The sequence below is a fragment of the Anabrus simplex genome, chromosome 10 (assembly GCF_040414725.1).
Source record: "Anabrus simplex isolate iqAnaSimp1 chromosome 10, ASM4041472v1, whole genome shotgun sequence".
In the NCBI taxonomy this organism is placed as follows: Eukaryota; Metazoa; Arthropoda; class Insecta; order Orthoptera; family Tettigoniidae; genus Anabrus; species Anabrus simplex.
The window spans coordinates 2,912,382-2,932,678 of record NC_090274.1 but is presented as its reverse complement, the minus strand read 5'-3'; the positions used below and the strand labels follow the sequence as shown (position 1 = coordinate 2,932,678).

Genomic DNA, 20,297 nt, shown 5'->3' with positions numbered 1-20,297 from the left:
TCTCAATGAAGACACACAGTCCTACAGAAGTTTCAGCTGCTCATCTGTCTCAATGCAGACACACAGTCCTGCAGAAGTTTCAGCTGCTCATCTGTCTCAATGAAGACACACAGTCCTACAGAAGTTTCAGCTGCTCATCTGTCTCAATGCAGACACACAGTCCTGCAGAAGTTTCAGCTGCTCATCTGTCTCAATGAAGACACACAGTCCTACAGAAGTTTCAGCTGCTCATCTGTCTCAATGAAGACACACAGTCCTACAGAAGTTTCAGTTGCTCATCTGTCTCAATGCAGACATACAGTCCTGCAGAAGTTTCAGCTGCTCATCTGTCTCAATGAAGACACACAGTCCTACAGAAGTTTCAGCTGCTCATCTGTCTCAATGCAGACGCACAGTCCTACAGAAGTTTCAGCTGCTCATCTGTCTCAATGAAGACATACAGTCCTGCAGAAATTTCAGCTGCTCATCTGTCTCAATGCAGACACACAGTCCTGCAGAAGTTTCAGCTGCTCATCTGTCTCAATGAAGACACACAGTCCTACAGAAGTTTCAGCTGCTCATCTGTCTCAATGAAGACACACGGTCCTACAGAAGTTTCAGCTGCTCATCTGTCTCAATGAAGACACACAGTCCTACAGAAGTTTCAGCTGCTCATCTGTCTCAATGCAGACACACAGTCCTACAGAAGTTTCAGCTGCTCATCTGTCTCAATGAAGACACACAGTCCTGCAGAAGTTTCAGCTGCTCATCTGTCTCAATGAAGACACACAGTCCTACAGAATTATGCGCAAATTCTTCAACGAGACTAAATTATAAGCTATCGTTTAATTTAAGTACGATTTTACTGTTACATGTCTGATAATGTAAGAGATAAGAAGTCAGCAAGCTAAGAATTAATAATGAAAATCCACAGCCTGTTTCCAGCCATTAGACCGAGTCAGGAATGAATGGATGAAGCCCCCATCTAACGGCGAGGATAAGAATTGTGCTGTTGCGCTCCTCTGGGGCAATGATTAATGATTGACAGATGAAACGAAATTAAACTGGAGAGTGGTACTGGAAGATGACAGAGAAAAATCTGTCCCGCCTCCACCTCGCCCAGCACAAATCTCACATGGAAGCAGGGAACCCAGTGGTGAGAGGCCGGCGCGCTGTCGCCTGAGCCACGGAGGCTCGCAAACAGATGACAGAGGAGCAGGCGCTGAAGTTTCCTGCCAATAATTCTCGCAATATACTCCAGTTCGTAGGTATCATAACTTCGATGGAGAAATAGAAGCCATCAATCTTGCCCTACAAAATCGGATTTATAGAGTCAATTCATTTGAAAAAGCAGTTCTACTCACAGATACAAGCAGGATCCTCAATTACCAAAATTCCACTCATCAGAAATTCACGACAAACATCTAACAAAATTAAAAACTTAAAAGTGAACCATCATGTTATAATGGATCCCCGAACATGGAGTAGAAAGCAACGAAATGGCAGATAAACTAGAAAAGAAAATGAGGCACTAGTACCTACAAATGAGAACCGAACTCCTGGCAGCTAGCTCAGTCAAGAAGAAAATCACAAATACAACCCTTGAAAAATGGAAGAAAGAAACTACCCAATTTACAACAATGAAGAAATGGGAAAAATTAAATGACGTATGTAACAAAAATAAACGCAAACCGAGGAAAGAAGCAGTGATCTTCAGATTGGAAACAGGACATGACTGCTTAGCTGCACATCCAGCCAGAATCAAAATATACCTGCCGGAAAAGTGTACCAGCTGCAAAATTACTGGATCAGTGATGAACTCAAAACGCCTACTTCAGTGCATGGGACTCAACCCGACCTAACAAGGCAATTTACCAGCCCAATACTTGACAGCCAGAAACAAGATGAAACAAAACGCTGTTCCCTAATACGTCTGTACTTTATTAATGTTCAGAGGGAGGGTTAAAGAAACTGCTCTAGGCTACATAAAAACTATCATCTGTAAGGAAATAATTAGTCCCTTGGCCATAAATTCAAAACTGCTCCAGAGCAAAGACGGGTGGGCGCGCTTGTCTTCGCAATAAATGGCCAAGGACTAACTGGAATCTCCCCGAAGTATTTAAAATGCACACCAACAACCACTCAAATCTATATCCCCTTTCTTCAATGAACATAAATTACCTAAAGTAGTACCCTATTTAGCTTTTAAAAAGCTTCCGGACAGCATATCCAGGATTACAAGAGCAAAAATGGAAGATCTCTCGACGTGGTACGCGTGGTTTATTCTGGACGAAACACACGAGCTATCGCTTCAGAAACGCAAAAGAAACCGATACCGCAAATAGCGAAAAGGAGACGCATGAGTAACACCACTTGATCGGCTTACAGTACGCCTTAGTGGATCTCCACGTGCCAAATGTATACGTCTTCCTCCTTCAGCAACTACAGCATGTTCGATAAGGTCCAATTACAGGGCAACCTTCCAAGTTAACATAATAATAATAATAATAATAATAATAATAATAATAATCGTCCCAAGCCAGAGCAGATTTTCAATATCAAGGACTTAAGATACAAGGTGATTGGAAAATAACAAGTACGCAGCCGTGTCCAAGATTGTAAACAAGCACACGATGCGATTTAGCAACAATCGTTCCTGACTGCTCTGGGAGAGTTTGGGGTTGATAACACGTCCAGAACCCGGAATGAAAAGACGCTTTTCAATACTGTGGAGATGATCTCTGTACCATTTGAGATCAGAACTGGTGTCAGACAAGGTGATGGATTCGCACCACTCTTTCGAAACGCGGGATAAACAGATGTAGAAGCTGGCAACTGGTCTTAATGTAAAGAGATAGATCACACCGTAAACACAACACAACTGGCTAGGGCTGTCTTATACTGTGACCGATGACAATGACGAAGAATGTTGCACCGCCGGGAGTAGCGGAGTCTGGCAGTGTCAGTCCTTCTTACTTAAACGTGGCATAATCTCGGAACTAAGTGACAGGAAATGCTGAACACGAGAGAAACTATGGCCTAACCCTAAGGAGAGCTTTTTAAAACAAGTAACGGTTGATGGCGTGATGATCGTCATTGGGGTACCCACACTGACGAGAGTGTATCTCTTCGCATGCGTATGAGGGTATTTAGGGGTTGCTGTAAGGATGTAAAGGAGAGGGCGTATGGTTCTAGTGTCAGGGGCACTATATGCAAGGGCCTATCCTTTTTCGCTGGCCTTCAGAGGTGTTTATGGTGAGTGTATGGGACTACTTGATACGAGAACTGGGAAAGATTCGATGGAAAGCAGCTCAATTTGTTCTGGGCGATGTTATGAAGATGTTACAAACTTTGGGCTGGGAACAATTGCAGACGAGCTGCTCGACATACAGTGACGAGGTTTTCACCATCAAGTGTCCAGGAACAATAAATATCACCAGCCGTGTGGTAGATATCACGTGATGTGGTGTAAACAAACTGTTTTGCCGTCAAAAGTGAATTTAAGTGTTCAAGGTCTTTGTAGTGTTAATTTTGGCCTTTGGCTTCAATAAAGTTCTTATTGAAAGAGCAATGAGCAACATCGTGGATAAATACGACAATAAGCACTTGGGCAAAAGTTCAAGACTGACGAAATCGCAGTGAGATATTTACAACACTACAATCAGGTGGTATTTGGAAACACTGCGCGTTATAAATACGTATACAGTACAATGCATTCTGTTTAAAAGTGCTAACAACGCGGAAATACTTTTCACACAAAAGAACTGCAGGCACAGCATATGCAGTTTTCTGCAAGATAAAACAAATAAATAGTACGAGGTCGGGGGAAGAGAGCAGGAACTTGTAAACAAACCGTCAGACGGGACTAACACACACCGCATTGTTCAGGGTAGAGTGCATCCCCAACAATCAAAAGAACTTGTTAGCACAAACAAATCCAATGGCTATTTCAAATCTTTGTACATTCCAAAATGATTTGGCTGTATTCGAATTACAAAGGACGGAGTCTCCTCTAGACATGTAGCGACTCGTAGTGAGAAACACGACCGACTTGATGCGACGCTCCAGTACCTTTTACTGAGAGAGAAATTCATGAAACTTTGTCCTTTTTCTTTCATTTCCAGCAACTGTGTTGTGTTTTGTTTATATAAATGATTGCGAATATACGTTATTATAGTTATTTTACAGTTGGCTTTGCGTCCCACAGGCTCAGACAATTCTTACGGCAACGATGGGACAGGAAAGTGCTACGAGTAGTCTGATTGCCGACAGTGGGGTTCGAAGCCACTATCTCCAAAATGGAAGCTCACCGCACAGCCAACTCGCTCGGTACAGTTTAACAACCAAAAACTGCGCGTGGAATATGTATCAGGCGAGGCGGTCCACGTAAATCAGAATGACATTAAAGAATACAATGAAATTGACAAGAAAGCGCCATAGTGAGAACTACAGCAGGCAAGTGAACGTCTTCACCGCGTTCAGCGTACGGGAAACGAGATCCGCGGTTCGAATACTCGTATCGGCGATTTCTTCTGTTCACTGGACCGTGCGAACAAACTTTGCTTACAATTAGCGTGTGCTGGCTTTTTGAAGGACAGTTACACAGGTGCAAATAACCTTAAGCGCGTTCATGCCAGTGCGAGGGAGGAAGCGTACCGCTTGTCCATTTGAGTCCTACTATACGCATTACTTTTTTCTAAACTTTTAGAGTTTTGCAAACAGCATCAGGTGGCTGTGCAAAGCCGAACATAGCACAAGTAAATTTTCCTTTCACGTCTTCAGAGACGGGACAATTTTTTATTGTTTATCTGTACCTCAGTGGATAGTTTCTCTCACATACGAGAACGATTTAAGAGATCTGGAAATCGAAATTCTGCACTTAAGATGCAAAATACATTTGGGAAAGGAATGACCTAAAATTTGAACAAAATTTACGACAGCTTTCATCGCCGGTATTAACATAACAGGTATCCATCAATCTTTAAAGCAATACTTCTCGAAACATATTATTTGGTTGGTGGACGCCCTGTAGAGTTGCCACATTAACATGACAGTGGGTTGAACATATTTTATGTTCCGACCTGACTCCCACCAAGATATGGTCACTGGAAACCATGGCAATGAAGGACAAATGCTGGAAGAAGAGATGGCTGGATGACATCAAGCAAGTACTGCTTGGAAAAATTAAGGAAGAAGACTACTTTGACCACTGGATCGTTAAAGAAGTATTAAAAAAAGGTCGAGTTGTCTATTTTTAATTCCATGATCAGTGACACAAACGGGGAACCACATTCAACGGGCCCCAAATGTACTATAACCGAGCGACATTTGAACCCACAAGTCTCCAAAGTTCATAGACATTGGCCCCACGATCAACGCCTGATCCGTTCCAATGTCCATTACGTGATTATACGAGTAATCTGACTGGAGAAGTGGGCAAGGAAACGTGTATTTTACTGTCGACGTTGGTACCTGACAATAATTCAGGAACCTTCTCATCCTAACAGACTGCTTCAGCATGTTACAACGTGACTGGACCTCAAAGAACAAACCTGGACAAACGCACAATACGTTCACTTTCTACGCCGGAATCGAACACAATGAAACAGTAGACCTCCTCACCAAACAAAGTACAACTGCAGCCAATTGACGATCGGCACAAAGGACGATATATGCCACAGTTCAAGCTAATATCTCGACATCACGTCACCTGTGCCGCACAAAAGTATTGGGCTCTCCGCGTGTTGAGATTTGTTTGTTCAAAGTACAATGCTGCACGAACAGTAACTGATTAAAACCAACCAGTGTGCTAGTTATTTCGCCAGTCAACCACAGAATATATGCGATTTTAGCCCAATTTTATCAAAAAGAGTGATTTAAAATTATTGTCTTTTTTTAAATCTCTCTTATTTAATCAAAAATATGTATTGATTTTAGTCATATTTAAAAAAAGTGCAAATAATGAATTGTGAATGTCAGAACATGCAGGGAGTGTCCCAGGTGATATTTTCTGTCATATGCAGTAACTACCAAATCACTGTTTTGAGTAAAGTGCGATAAAAGATTCTGAATGCACTTCAAAATTCAGGGTTTGAAGATAGACACTAGAATTTTTTTACTCACACGTGTATATCAGTCTGGCACCCGCAAATATAATTGTTTACCTTCAATGTATAAAAATAGGCATAAAATAAACAACAAACTATAGTTACGACAGTTTATGTGTTGGTATATTATTGAAATGAAAAAGTTACATCAGTCATACGCTACAGTAGGAAATGCACAGAAGTGAATTGACACATCATGAGAATTTAAATAAAGTGTTATCAAAGTGAATAATATTACAATTCATATGTCTTAATACTAAATGGGCTATGAATGCTTAAAATAAAAAGAATAAATAGTATTATAAAATTTACTTTGTGAAACTGGCAATGATAGGTAAAAAGCATGATACACTCTTGGTATTATATTTCCATCACACTACGATATTAGGTCTTTCTTCTTTTCAGCCGAGATACACGGTTGTCGTTTGTAGGCAGGAGTAATTGGATTGTGTTCGAATTGACCTTCTTCCCCTTTGACGGCCCCTAATATTAACGTAAGTGCACTCTTCACACTCGAAGTCTGTCTTGTAGCATAAAGTATACTTCTGGCCCTTTTCAACTTTCAACACTCTAATTTCATTCTATTTGGCTGATTCTCCTTTATCATTCACTGTGTAGTTGCTACCCATTTTGTCAGTTAATTTTTTCAAGTCATGGAATTCATTGTAACTCATCTCTCTGACCTGATATTCTGTCCCTCTTTTCGTGGCACATTTCATGATTCCAGTCCACTGCGCAGGCACAAACACTGGACCATTCCTTAAAGGTTTTCTTTTGCTTCTCTATGCAGGAACGCATAGAATCACCAGCATTCTGTGTAACTCCTACAATTAAATATTTGTGGGTTATGGATTGTAGGTTTGGAATGGTATCCACTGCATACAGATACACTGTTGCCAGGAACTTATTCAGGTTCTGTGCAGCGCCTTTACACTCAATGCATTTGAGATATTCATAGACACAGGATGAAATTTCTATTGCTCCTTTCTTACCAGATGCTTCATTCCAAAGATAGCAATGACCTTTTTTGGTTGCATTAAATTGTGAAACTGTACACATTTACCCATCATTTATAATAAAACACTGATAGGTCACTACATGGTGCCTGAAGGACAGACTGCACATCAAAATCGCATACTTTAATATCGTTACCTCCAAGTGCTTTTTCTAAATCAGTTTTGGCATCTAGTGGACACAGCAGTAGGTCTATGTATGTTCTTAGAGATGGCAAATTATCGGTGTCAACATGCATCATATGCGAGTTAGAAGCATTCACTTTTTCTGCTCTTTCAATTACACTAATACAACTTTTGCCAGAAGAAATGTGACAGAGTAACGATCCTCTACTTGGGAATACACGTTTGCAATCTCGGCATCTATATCACTTTGTGGAATTTTATTCGCTACACAATCGCAACTTGCCAGTGCCTTGGTACAATACTGTCTTTCTATAGAATGCATAACACTGTATACAGACAATAATAATGTGCCCCACACACAACGACTTACGACAGTTTGTCAGTAGGTACCTTTGCAAAATGCTCTACAGGAAGACTGTCGTAATAGAGTTACGACAGTTTATCAGTATAAACCTCTACAAATTCACAAAACCTAAAAACTGTTGTTTGCGTGTTTTGAATCGTATGGTATGACTTACGGTTACAACAGTTTTACTGTTTGATAGAGGACAAAATATCAGTATTTAATGTGTTCGTAACTCAAAATTCAACTTTTGGGAGTTACGACAGTCTTGTTCTGAGGGTGCGATATACGCATTGTTGTGTGACTTGGTTTGCTGGCTGATGGGGCTAAAAGCCAAATGAAGAGTAATATCAACACCACGAGACCTCCCGTCATTCGGGAAATGCAAACCAAAAGAGTGAGACTCATTTCAAAAAATGCATCGACAGCGTTTCAACCGAGGCTTTGATGTCATTTAGACTGCCTGCGTGTCAATATCCACGTTCAGTTTTAGTCGACCAGACGTCAGAAAAACGAATATTTGTAGGACGATCTATGTCAAGGTGTTCTTGTGCAGTCGCTCGCAATAACATCATCCGCAAAAAGACTTGTCTGTGAATCAAGTTCTTTATTCAAATAATGTATATATAAGAAAACAAAGGGTCAATACTGCCTTGCGGAACCCCTCTCTTGATTATTAAAGGATCACTAATTCTCTGAGACCTGTTTTCTGGAAAGGGAAGGAAAAATATCACCTACTGCACATGCTCTCTGGGTGAGAAAACCTCACACCCACACTTGGGTGAAGGAAAGAGAGCACCAGAAGAAAAAAGAAATGGCGTATGCCTTTTAGTGCCGGGAGTGTTCGAGGACAAGTTCGGCTTGCCAGATGCAGGCCTTTTGAACTGACGCCCGTAGGCGACCTGTTCGTCATGATGAGGGTGGAATTATGATGAAGACGACACATACACCCACGTCCCGTGCCGTGAAATTAACCAATGATGGTTAAAATTCCCGATCCTGCCGGGAATCAAACCCGGGGCCACTGTGACCAAAGGCCAGCACGCTAACCATTTAGCCACGGAGCCGGACACACCAGAAGAAAAAGAGAGAAAATGTAATTGTTGCCGACTCTTGCCGACTATCTGATAGTGCTGCTGTCTTGCACCGAAACCGGCACCGTACCGAATGCAAGCTCGCAGCTGCGCGCCCCTAACCGCATGGCCAACTCGCTCGGCACTGCTACATTATCACAACCATACAAGAAAAAAATACTTTACGGTGGTACCCAACAGCAATATATGTGCGAAAGATAAAAAAACGTTTTCTGAATAGGCAAGTTTCTGTATGAGTAGTGTCTGTCTGAAAACGACATTCCTTTCGAGGTGAAGAAATCTCCTTGCGTTTGTCGTCTTGGGAAAAGGGAAGGCAGCACCTCGCATGGCTGTGCCGCTGAACTCTGTCCGTGGTTGACCAACAAACTACAGGAGCTCCTCAAGAAGTAATGTTACATGGAGGCAGCAGCCGCAACGCATGTGCAGTAGAGATGACAATATATCCACCCACACTGCGCAGTATGCAGACGGCGGAAGTCTCAATAAAATCGAGAGTGACGCCACTAATTAATCCGTGACGTCACCGCACACCTGTCAACAATTCTCTATGGTCATATGTCACCACCAGGCAACGTGATCCAACCATATTCTCCATTCTATTCGTTTCGCCTTACTCAACAGCGGTTTTACAATTCCAAGGAAGGTAGCTGTACTATACAAAAAGAACACGTAACCACACAATAGGAGGAAATAACTTGCTACCACCCTCAAGCCGGTTGTCGATTTACCTGCAACCGGTGGAGAATCTGTTGAACATCCGTACTAGTCACGCGAAGAGCAAATAATTATAATACACCAAAACTTTCAGAATTCACTGAATTTTAACGGAGAACATATTTTATTTCATAGGAGCCACTTCATCAAAAGAAATGTATTTTTGGAACACGTCCAACCCTTATCCCGTTTCTTCACCACGGGGTCGGATATAAAGTGAGATGAATCTTCGTAGCGAGTTTTTACGACCGGATAGCCTTCCTGACGTCAATCTCATCCGAGGAATTAATCAGATGAAATGAATAACGTAATATATTATAACAGACAGGAAGAGGGTAAAACATGTGTGGGCACATAGCCTACTTCTATCGAAAGGCACAAATGGATCTGCTCAAGGCTTAACATTTCCATCCGACGGACGAGCAGCGGCATATGCCTTCACTCCACATGAGCACTGCTGAGTGTTTGGAATTGAATGGAGGGTTTTGGCAGGCAAGCTAGTTGCTTCACATCGCACCGACACAGATAAGTCTTATAGCCAACGATTGGACAGGAAAGGTCTAGGAGTGGGAAGGAAGCGGCCGTGGCCCTAATTAAGGTATAAGTTAGTTGCCTAGTGTGAAAATGGGATAGGTTTGGTTCAAAGGGCCCGGACTTTGTTGGGGATTTTAACATCCACTGGTGTGTGTGTCGTCTTCAACACAGATTTATTCGTAGGTAGGGCCTCATCCTCAAGAGACGCGCACTTCGTCCACTGGAATCAACCCCAGGCCTTTCCGAAGACAACACGCTAAAATAATAATGTACACAAGTGCACAAAGACCCAACAGCAGTGGGTGTCAAGGAGGAAACGATACTGGACAGAACAAAGGTTGCGGGACTGAGGGATGCACAAGCAGGGCCGGTGACAAAGAGGGCAAATGCCCAGGGTCTGGAGAAAAAAAAAAAAAAGTTTTAAATGCCAATAACAACACAAACTTTGATTGATAAAAAGTCAAAAAAGAAATCAAGGATGGGCGTGTGACAGTGTGCATCAAATAAATATGACGTTAGCACCGTAGTTTTTACCAATTTCGCACGATTTTTTTTGTTGGAGGTAAACGCGAAAGAATATGCAATAATTTTGCAGCGAAGTGGCACAAAGGTTACTCCACAAATGTACCACAACGCTTGCTTCGAAAGATACACTAACTTTACATCAAATTTTAGCCATTTTATTTGTGGGGTAAATACCAAGAAAAATGCACAAACTTCGCACTAAAATGATACCAAGGCGATAGGTACCACAAATCCTTGGTGTAACTTTGGAACATTTTTGAAGCAAATTTGGTTTAACAGTGGTGTTGACAATAAAGAAAAACGTTGCTGTATTTTGGCGCGAACTTGGTGCAGAAATTGTCTGATTAATGTACTTCAGTAACTATGGTGTAAAATGTCACTTCTCTTGCACCAACTGATAATCAGGGAAGTGTTTGGTTATAAAATAACCTGCACGTTCAAAGTTTTGGGCCGGGGGGAGGGGGTATTAAAGGGCCGAAGAATCGGGTCACCGGGGCTGTGAACCCGAAAAGGCACTGGCCAAGCCACGGAACATCCCGGCGGAAGAAAGAGAAAGGAGAAGCCACAGACTTTGAGGAGTGTAAAGAGGAGGACAGATGGCAGTGTCGATGGATGAATGAAATGAATAAAACTAAATGATGATCATCATCATACACTCGAAGTATGTCTTCCTTTCTTTCCTAGTATTTTTCCTTTAGAGACGTTTACTAGAAGTCATTATGTCTCAGGATTTAACCTACAAGTTGTATATTACTTCTTTCCATATCCTTTATCCCCTGAGGGTCGGGGCTGAAAGGGGGCCTTTCTTGTGTTTAAACTTATGTGGGTATTTATTAAAAGACTTCTTTTATTTTGAAAGGCGTGTTTTGCAAGAGCTATTCTTTTGATTTCTTCGGTGCATCTATTGTCTTCAGTGATAAGCCTTCCTAAGTAACAGAAATGTGTTTGTTCTATTTTGGAATTTCTTATGTTTGTATTAACTTCCCTGCCATCTTTGCTCACAAATAAATTTTTGGATTTCTTACTACTGATTTTAAGTTTGTAATGTTTCAATGTATCACATAGAAGAGTCAACATTCTATTTAATTCCTTCTCAGAGTCTGTTACCATGGAAATGTCATCAGCAAATCTAATACTGTGGATTCTTTTCACATTTATCTTTTTTTCGTTTTCTTTAAAACACATTGCTTCTTCAATAAGCAAATTGAAAAGGTACGGTAAGAGTGAATAACCCTGTCTCACTCCTTTCTTAATTCTTGTGTATCGATTCAATAATAATAATAATAATAATAATAATAATAATAATAATAATAATAATGGTCAATTGTCCGGTCTATCAGCAACAAAGAAAGGGGTGTAGAGACGAGCGAATTGGGATCAATATGCTGTGATTGTAGAAGAGACGATAACAGTGAGAAAGGTGTATGTATAACCAGTCTGTCCGCTCTCCTTGCCAAACTAACACGGGCCACAAAGAATTCTCACACTGACGTCACTCGTCATTTTAAAGCTGACAAGATAACATATGCTGTAATTGTGCAGATGCAATGGCACGAGACCAGTGACACGTTTCCAGCGTCACCTGATGGTATAATCGCAGAGGAACAGCTGATGTTTACAAGAATCCAGACAACTCTGACATAACAGAACAGCTCAAAGATCAGCATTTCGTCATTTACAAACCACATGTTTCATTTCCTCGCCTCAGCACATTTTACGATAACCGAACCGGAACTTCCTCGTAATGAGCGTGCGCTCTCAGGCCTTTGAACTTCGCCTTCAAAACTACTAAATAGCGCCGAGCAAACGATTTTACTGTCATAATCAACCGGTAGCGCCCGTGAAATAAGGGCGGTAATTCGTATCAATGTACAAACTTCCCACTGATTTACTTTTCTCTAAATTCTGATTGCACCGACTAACACTCTGTTTCTCTGTCATCGTTCACAGAAGGACCAGAAGGACCTGGAGAGCTCGGAAGTTGGAGACCAATAAAAAGACATTAAAATATTACAACAAAGGACCTAAAAGTGCGATTCAAATTCATTTATGATTTTAGTTTTAATTACAGAATTTAATGAAGGAATAGAATGTTTAAAAATGCAAAATTCTCGTGGTATGCATCACAGTGCAAAAATGTAGGAGTGAAATACTTCTTTCAGACAATATTTTAGATTAACATGATTTAAAACGGGAATTGCATGTTTTAAAAGATTACTTGTAGAATTTAGATTGGTTTTTTTTCCTTCACCTAGAATGAATTCAGGACCATCCTGGAGAAAGAAAGTGGAATCATATTTGGGTTAATCACACTTAACGTTACAGAAACTTATGCAGCATCAGTGATCTCCAGGTTCTGAGGTGTAAAGGATCGTCGCTTTTCAGACAGCACGTTGTCTCCATATCAACGGGTGTGGCAAGTGAGATCTTCCTCTTCATAAACACTCACACCTGTCAATAGTTCACTTTTCTTGCACATAATTTGATACCGCTGGTTTCCTCAAGCACTAGTTTCATTTTCTCTTTACAGATAATACGGTTCAAATTAGAGACAAGATGAACTAATGATGTTTCGAATTGAGAACAGATTGTAGTCGAAAGAAGGTGAAACCCGTTAAGAGCTGAAAGTGGATGCGAAAGGACCAATAAGGAAAAATAAGACAAATAAAACCCACCATTTTCTGACCCAGAATGAGTATTTGGACACTCGAGGGGAAAAAAAGGACTTTTTCCTACTTCCGAGCCCCAATTATAAGTATAGTGAAAATTACGTCACAGTACATTTGAAGAAAATAGAACCGATATTGTTAGTTCTGAATTACGTGCTATCTCATCGATCATCGAACTTTTCTCTGTCTACGGCTATGGTTCGTGTTCGTAGGAACATCTCAAAAATCTTAGAATTTGAACTATTACGACTCCCGAGAAAATGTATAGTATATCTGACACTTCCGTATTAGGAACAGAAACACGTGATGCCCTCACAGATATATAAAGAGATGTCGAAATGGCGTGCGATGTCTCGTATTCTCGAGGCACCTTCATAGTTCTCTCTCGGCTAAGTTACAATAATTATCAGAATCACTTGTAAAAGATACACAGTAATATCGTGGAAATACGATGATCCCTGAAGACATTTTCGAGGCTGAGAAGATTTAAAAACTACTGAGGTCAACAATGACTTCTAAGGGGCTAAACCACCTTACACTCCTCAATGATCGTGAAAAATTCATCTCTTTGGATAGGGACTTCATTTCTAGGGCAGAAATACGTAAGTAAACTTCCGCTTAAAACTAGCAAAATGAATTTTATTTTCGACCCACCAAGTCAGCTTTATTATACCAGTGGAGTGGTGCAATGCGTAATCATAAAGCAATTGAAAGAAATGGACAGAACTGTATTCATTGTCTGTTTATTCCTTTGGATTTTCCTAGTGCAAGTAAACACAGGCCCTGACAGTCAAAAACCACAAGGATATTAAAGAAAGAATTAATTCCAAACCAAAACCAAGCGACCGCTGCTCAGCCCGAAGGGGTGCAGATTAACAGGTGTCATGTGGTCAGCACGATGGATCCTCTTGACCGTTGGGGTCGCTATCTCACCGTCAGACAGCATCTAGTTTCCTTTACGTGGTCTCATCAAGGACTGGGAGTGGCAAGGAAGCGACCGTGGTATTAAGGCATAGCCGAAGAATTTCCTTGCTGTGAAAATGGGAAACCACGGAAAAACAGCGGGCAGCGGGGCTCGAACCCACATGGCGCAGCCACCCGCTGTGTCATTCCAACCAAACATCATGTCAGGTGACTTTCCACACAAACAAAATGTTTTGATAACATAAAGCCATTACTCTGATAAAGCTGAATTGTTGACACCACTCTTGGTACAGGGATGTAATGGACTAGTCCCGAACATAAACCTGCTTCACTATGACTTTAAAATTACTAACAAAACTGTATCATAACAAAAACAGCGCCGAGTGATTCAGCTCCCTTTCTCAATGCAACGTCGCGGGTTCGATCCTGCCTCAGTTTGGAAGTAATAATGTCTTTACGTCCCACTAACTATGCAGAAGCTCAGGTGCCGGAATTGAGTCCCGCACTGGACTGAGCCAGGAAGGGTCGGAAGGACAGCGCCTGAGCCGCTCAGCCCAGCAGCCTCGTGTCGGCAGATTTACTGCCATGTAAAATACACATTTCCGGCACTTTTGCAATTTCTCTGAAAACCGTAAAGTGGGCCATAAAATCAATAACATTTTTCCGATTGCTTTTCCATTGCGGCGAAGCGACCGTGGCGTGATGTGACTACGAGTTATCGCGTAGCCAATCTGCTCGGAATATAATTACTGTTTACAACAAAAGACCAGATGAACAGTGGTGAGTTGGCGTGAGTAGAGGACGATAAAGTTCGAGTTCTCATGGAGGCAAATATTAATTTAAAGGACGAAAAGTGAGGGGTTGGAATAAATTCTCAAGGGAAATGTTCGATAAATTTCGGAAGATATTTAACAGCTGATAGGGAATCTGCCACCTGGACGACCGCCCTAATTCATGACTGAACATTTACAATGAGAAATGCATGAAAGACCAAACTTCTCGAAAACGAAGAACAAAGAGACGTCCAGGGAAGCGTCGGTGGCATAAACAGAGCTCGAAAGTAAATTCACTAGTCTAATTACTAGTAATTTTTACACGATATAGTTAGTTTTTATAAAATGTTAGTTTTACCCCTAATTTACTTCTTGACATTTACGTTCTAGCAATCAATACACACTGCATGGTAACAGAAACGGGAAATGATAGAGATAACTTTCAGTTCCACTACCGGTACAACAGTGCTGGATGAGGTACTCTTCATTCCTAGACATCCAACTTACTATACAGACTGTTTAAAATAACATCCTCGGAAGGATGACAAGAGCCCCATTCGTGAGATGTAAGAAAATAATACGAACTGAACTTCGAATTCCGCTTATTAGGTGTCAGGTAATCCAAGCATCCTCCTCTTAAAACAGGTCATGAGAACCGAAAAGCAGAATACTCGTTTCAAACGTCGCGGCCCTGTTGTTACCTCCCCACTTTTCGGCCTATTCTGAATTAAATCAACTAAATTAGTAAAAATCTAAATTAAATCCTCCCTGCAAAGGCCCGTTTGTTAAGGAGGGAAGCTTTCCACCCTTTCTAAATTCTTCCTCTTAAATTTACCGACCCCAAAATTAGAATTTTTAACAGTTTAGCGAAAAGGGGGCTTTCTCCATGACAGATCGCTTTTCCCCCCGCCAGTGTACCGTACTCGACACGTCGTGGAAACAGATGGCACTCATGTACTCGCCGCTCGATTCCGTGGGCCAAATCCACTCGATGTGAGATTTGTGCTGGACAAAGCAGAGGTGGGACATGTTTTTCTCCGGGTGCTTCTGTGTTCCCTGTCATCTTTCATTGCAACAACACACTCCAATATCGTTTCACTTCCTCTATCAGACATAAATCATTGCCCCAGAGGAGTGCGACGGGCTTCGCGGCAGCCGGCACAATTCCTATCCTCGCCGCTAGATGGGGCCTTCATTCATTCCATTCCTGACCCGATCAACAGAAAACAGGCTGTGGATTTTCATTTTCATTCCTTCAAATCACTCTGTACAGCAAATGTGAAAATGCACTTTCCCCCAAGAGGTCAAGACTTAAAGATGAGTATTTTAAGAACCAATTGTATTTTGTAAGATACTTGGTAACTTATTTGATATGCTTGAAGTTTCTCACAAAAATAACCAATATGGGAAAAAACAATTTTGAAAGTTCCAAGGTATCATGCCTAGTCTCACTCAATGTCTATGCTTAAAAAGTAAAAGGACAAGATTATGTAACATTATATTTGTTCTAAACTTAGGAATCATTCCAGATCCATGCTAAATAAACGTCAGCGATTTCCTTAAGACTGTCATTCTGTGATGTAATTACACCTTTATCGATTACTTGTTGAAAAATGTATCTGTAACTGAGTAAAATATTCATCAGGTACTGCAACTGAGCCCAAATTTTTTAAAAAAAGTATTGTCAATGAGTAAACAAGTGCAAGGAAGAAAGCACAGCTTCATTATAAACAAAGCTGGGTAGAATCGAGGTTTCATCCAACAGATAGGTCTATTTTCAATTAAATTAAAATGAAGGCAAAGTAAGAGTGCAGACCTGGATTATATACAATCTACCGTGGTGTAGGCTAGTTTCACGAAATGACCAAAGAATGAACCGAGAACCATAAACCATATTAGCAATTAAATGCGGTTCATGCCTTTTTCTTTTAACTACAAGAGAAATGTGAGAATACAAGTCAAAATGAAAACAGTGTAAGCTGAGGACAAATATACAAGATAAATAAGTGGTATTGGAAGGCATTTCTAGTAGGGAAAGCAAAACAATCTCAATATCAGTTTTAAGCCAAAGATTTCACTATGAGCAAATCACCCATTTAAAATAAAGTTAATCAAATTTTGGTCAAATACTTAATAAAACCTTCAGATAAAAGATTACACTGTGAAGGACAAGAGCAAAATGCATCTCTTTCTATTAGTAAAATCTGTCAATACCACGATATTATCTCTCTTTTCCAGCAGTTCTTAAATATAGCATACCGGTACATCATGCTGTAAAAAAATTAAGAGATGTGTTCACAACTTGAATTAAAAGGCTCAAGCTGTGCCACATGACTTCCAGCCCATAAGAAAACTGCATTAAAATGTGCAATGCAAGAATACAAACATGAGAGTAGAACAATATATGCACTCAGTGTCAAAGCCTCTGCTTTTAAAAACCAATCTAGATTCTGGATGCAGGATATCGCATGATAATGGTAGGTATACAAACCCTTCAGGAATGAAGGGTCAAGTAAGAGAACTAAAGATCCATCCGAGGGAAGCAGACTGCATATTTCCTTTTTCATTACTCATTTCCGTACAATTGGCTACCAACTAACAAAAGAATTAGAAGTATTTGTCAATCTCAAAGGCTGATAGTGATTCTGAGAGTTTCAAAGTTTTATTCTAGAGGTATTCCATACATTTATTAATTCATATCCATATAAGCCAAGTCTACACAAGGTCATTGCATCTTGCAACCTTAAATGCTATCAGACTAAACCAGTAATCTTCAGCTTTCAAAGCCAACAGACACATATAGGTATAAACCATAAGACTGAGTGAGCTACTAGTGCCAAGCAGCGAGGTGTTCAAGACACAAGCTAATGGTGTCAATTTCTCCACATACAGATAAGTTAACCACAAATTGCAGAATAATGCTCTTCATCGTTCTCATATCGTCTTTACCCAACATCTGTGGAGTTAATCATATCTATTACTTGCAGTTTATTCAGAATTTTCTGTCCAGTATATTCAAGTATGTCTTAATATATTTAACCCTATTGCCTAAACTTCTGGACTGGTTGGTGCATTGTTCCCCATTCATGAAAAAACTTTTCAGAACATACTACTTATGGAAATACAATTCTAATAAATCATTACCTTACAAAGTACAGAAACAAAAATGAACCTGGGACAGACTTAAATCAATGGTTTCATCTAAACTCAAAAATAAAAGTAATAATCGTAACAGTCCGTTTAACACAGCTTAAAAAAAAGTACTAATGTATCTTCTCAAATTAATGGGAAGATGTGTCTGTCATATTTTCACCCTGGGCCATTTAATATACTAAAAGTAACAGAAGTGAGCATACGATATTAAAAATTACTGGTAAATGAAAAGGTATAGGACTTACCAGCTATCGTGAACCTGTCCATATAATTGATCAAGTTGACAAAACACAACACAGCCACAGTCAACATTTCACGAGGGGTCACGCCTCTTTGGCCTCGGCATTTGGGGAGTTCGCCGGGCCCTTCACCCGCACCCAAGAGTGATGGAACGGTGGTGTCCAAACTGTCTGAATCTTCGCCTGTAGACATTAGCTGCTGATGAGAGTTGTTGGATGGTAGATTCATAGGCTCCATTGTGAGGATCTTTAAAGAATGTCTATCGTCTAACTTCTGAGCTGGCATAGATGAGCACAACACGCAAGCAGCTGATCACGACCGAGTCAACACACGTAATACCACCGCCTCCATAACTCCATGACCCGGACCCGCTCGTTGCATGACTGGCCGCCACGCTGTGCCACATGACTTCCGGCCCATAAAAAAAAAAACTGCATTCAAATGTGCATTCCAAGCATACAAACATGAGAGTGGAACAATACACGCACGTAAAGCCAAATTATTGATAGTAAATAATATAAACCTTTCCAAATTTACGTTTTTCACGTAACTAATTACACTACATATCAAAATTAACACAGTATATAGGTGTACGTGATAGTAGTAGACATTTACGTGACCTGATTTAATCAGCAAGATCGAACTGGAGTTGGTTACTATATTTTTAACATTTGTCCACTGTTTTTCTTAATATGGCGCTATCTTTGAATGCGTTAACGATATTTACATTTTATTGCTGCTATTGTATGACGTAGTACACACAAGTGAAGAAAATCTGAACTTAAGTGCACTGAAATAGGACTATGTAAATCATATTACATACGTTTAACATGGCTAACCTAGTCTCCTAATAAAATGTGTGAGCCACCTGACCCAAAGGTGATCAGTAAGTATACAAGGAGAAATATGTTGATACCTTCCAGATAACTTATTTTTTCCGTTTTGATGTTTATTTTTATACGAGAATATTTCTTCGTGGTTATATCTTATGTACTGATGTTGTAAGTATAGATCAATTTAAAGTACAGAAATCTGGTGGTAAAAATATCGAAATAAACCATACATGTATTACTGAGAGAGATATTATTGTTAAAATATTGTATTTATCATCCTGGGATATTTATGTATAAAGTAAACTAGTTGTATAAATTGCGACAAATTTTTATCTAATTTTTACTGGGTGAATTTGGCATATTTATTTAAACAATAAAGCACACAAAATTGTGCATAGAGTGAGAGGGCCACTTACATTGTACAACAGTCAGTTATAGACCTTGTTCATTTTGTGCAGTCCACAACATGGTAACAGTCACACTGCAGTTCACACAATTCACAAACATATCTGGGATCAGCCTCATAATAGAACTTAGATTTGTAGACCTTATGGTGGTAGCATATTTGGCATATGTAACTAGGAAATATTTGTAGATAGAAAAAATCATGTCATTGCATACAGAGAAGGCCTAGTTAGGATTCACAACTTTCTATAGGTATAAACATATAATGCATGTCTGTCTGTTAGGTCATCAGCCCAGAGGGCAGTTGGATCCTGAAATAGCACCACCAAAGGCTATGCAGTTATAAGGAAACCACAAAAACCAATGGCAGAGCCCAAATGAGGCGTTCTAGGCAAGATGAGGAGTGAGGTAGTTTGCCATTGCTTTCCTCACTGGACCAGAATGTGCTGCTGCAACATGACTCATCCTATGAGCAACACCTTTCATAACACTCAGACACTAGTTGTGCTCAGCACCACCTATACCCCAGCAGCTTCCATATTGTTATAATAGTTATATAATGCATGGATTAGCTTTACTTCAAACAGGAATGTCGCTGTTTAGGTCAGTAGTCCATATACTGTTTTAATGCGTATCTCTGTCACCTTATCCTTTAATAACATCTTCAGTACTAATACTACATCTACTCTAATCCACTTTTTATATTCATATCTTGGCCACCTCTACCATTCTTACCCTCCACAACCAACTGAATAAGTCTGTATGTTTCCTATTGATCTAGCTCTTCTCCTCTTGTCTACTTGTCACCCAGGTGGCAGATTCCCTATCTGTTGTTTTCCTAGCTTTTTCTTAAATAATTTCAAAG

The 20,297-nt window shown here is 40.3% G+C and overlaps 1 protein-coding gene across 4 annotated transcripts in view; it reads right to left on the bottom strand.

Annotated features, from left to right (window-relative positions):
- spin (Protein spinster) overlaps positions 1 to 18,544 on the bottom strand; it is a 137,527-nt gene extending 118,983 nt beyond the window's left edge. For all 4 annotated transcript variants that reach the window (XM_067154704.2, XM_067154706.2, XM_067154707.2 and 1 more), the window contains exon 1: positions 18,200 to 18,544. In XM_067154704.2, coding sequence (XP_067010805.1) covers positions 18,200 to 18,479 — 280 coding nt within the window. In that variant the 5' untranslated portion in view covers positions 18,480 to 18,544. The remainder of the gene's footprint in view (positions 1 to 18,199) is intronic.
- Between the last annotated feature and the right edge of the window lie 1,753 nt (positions 18,545 to 20,297).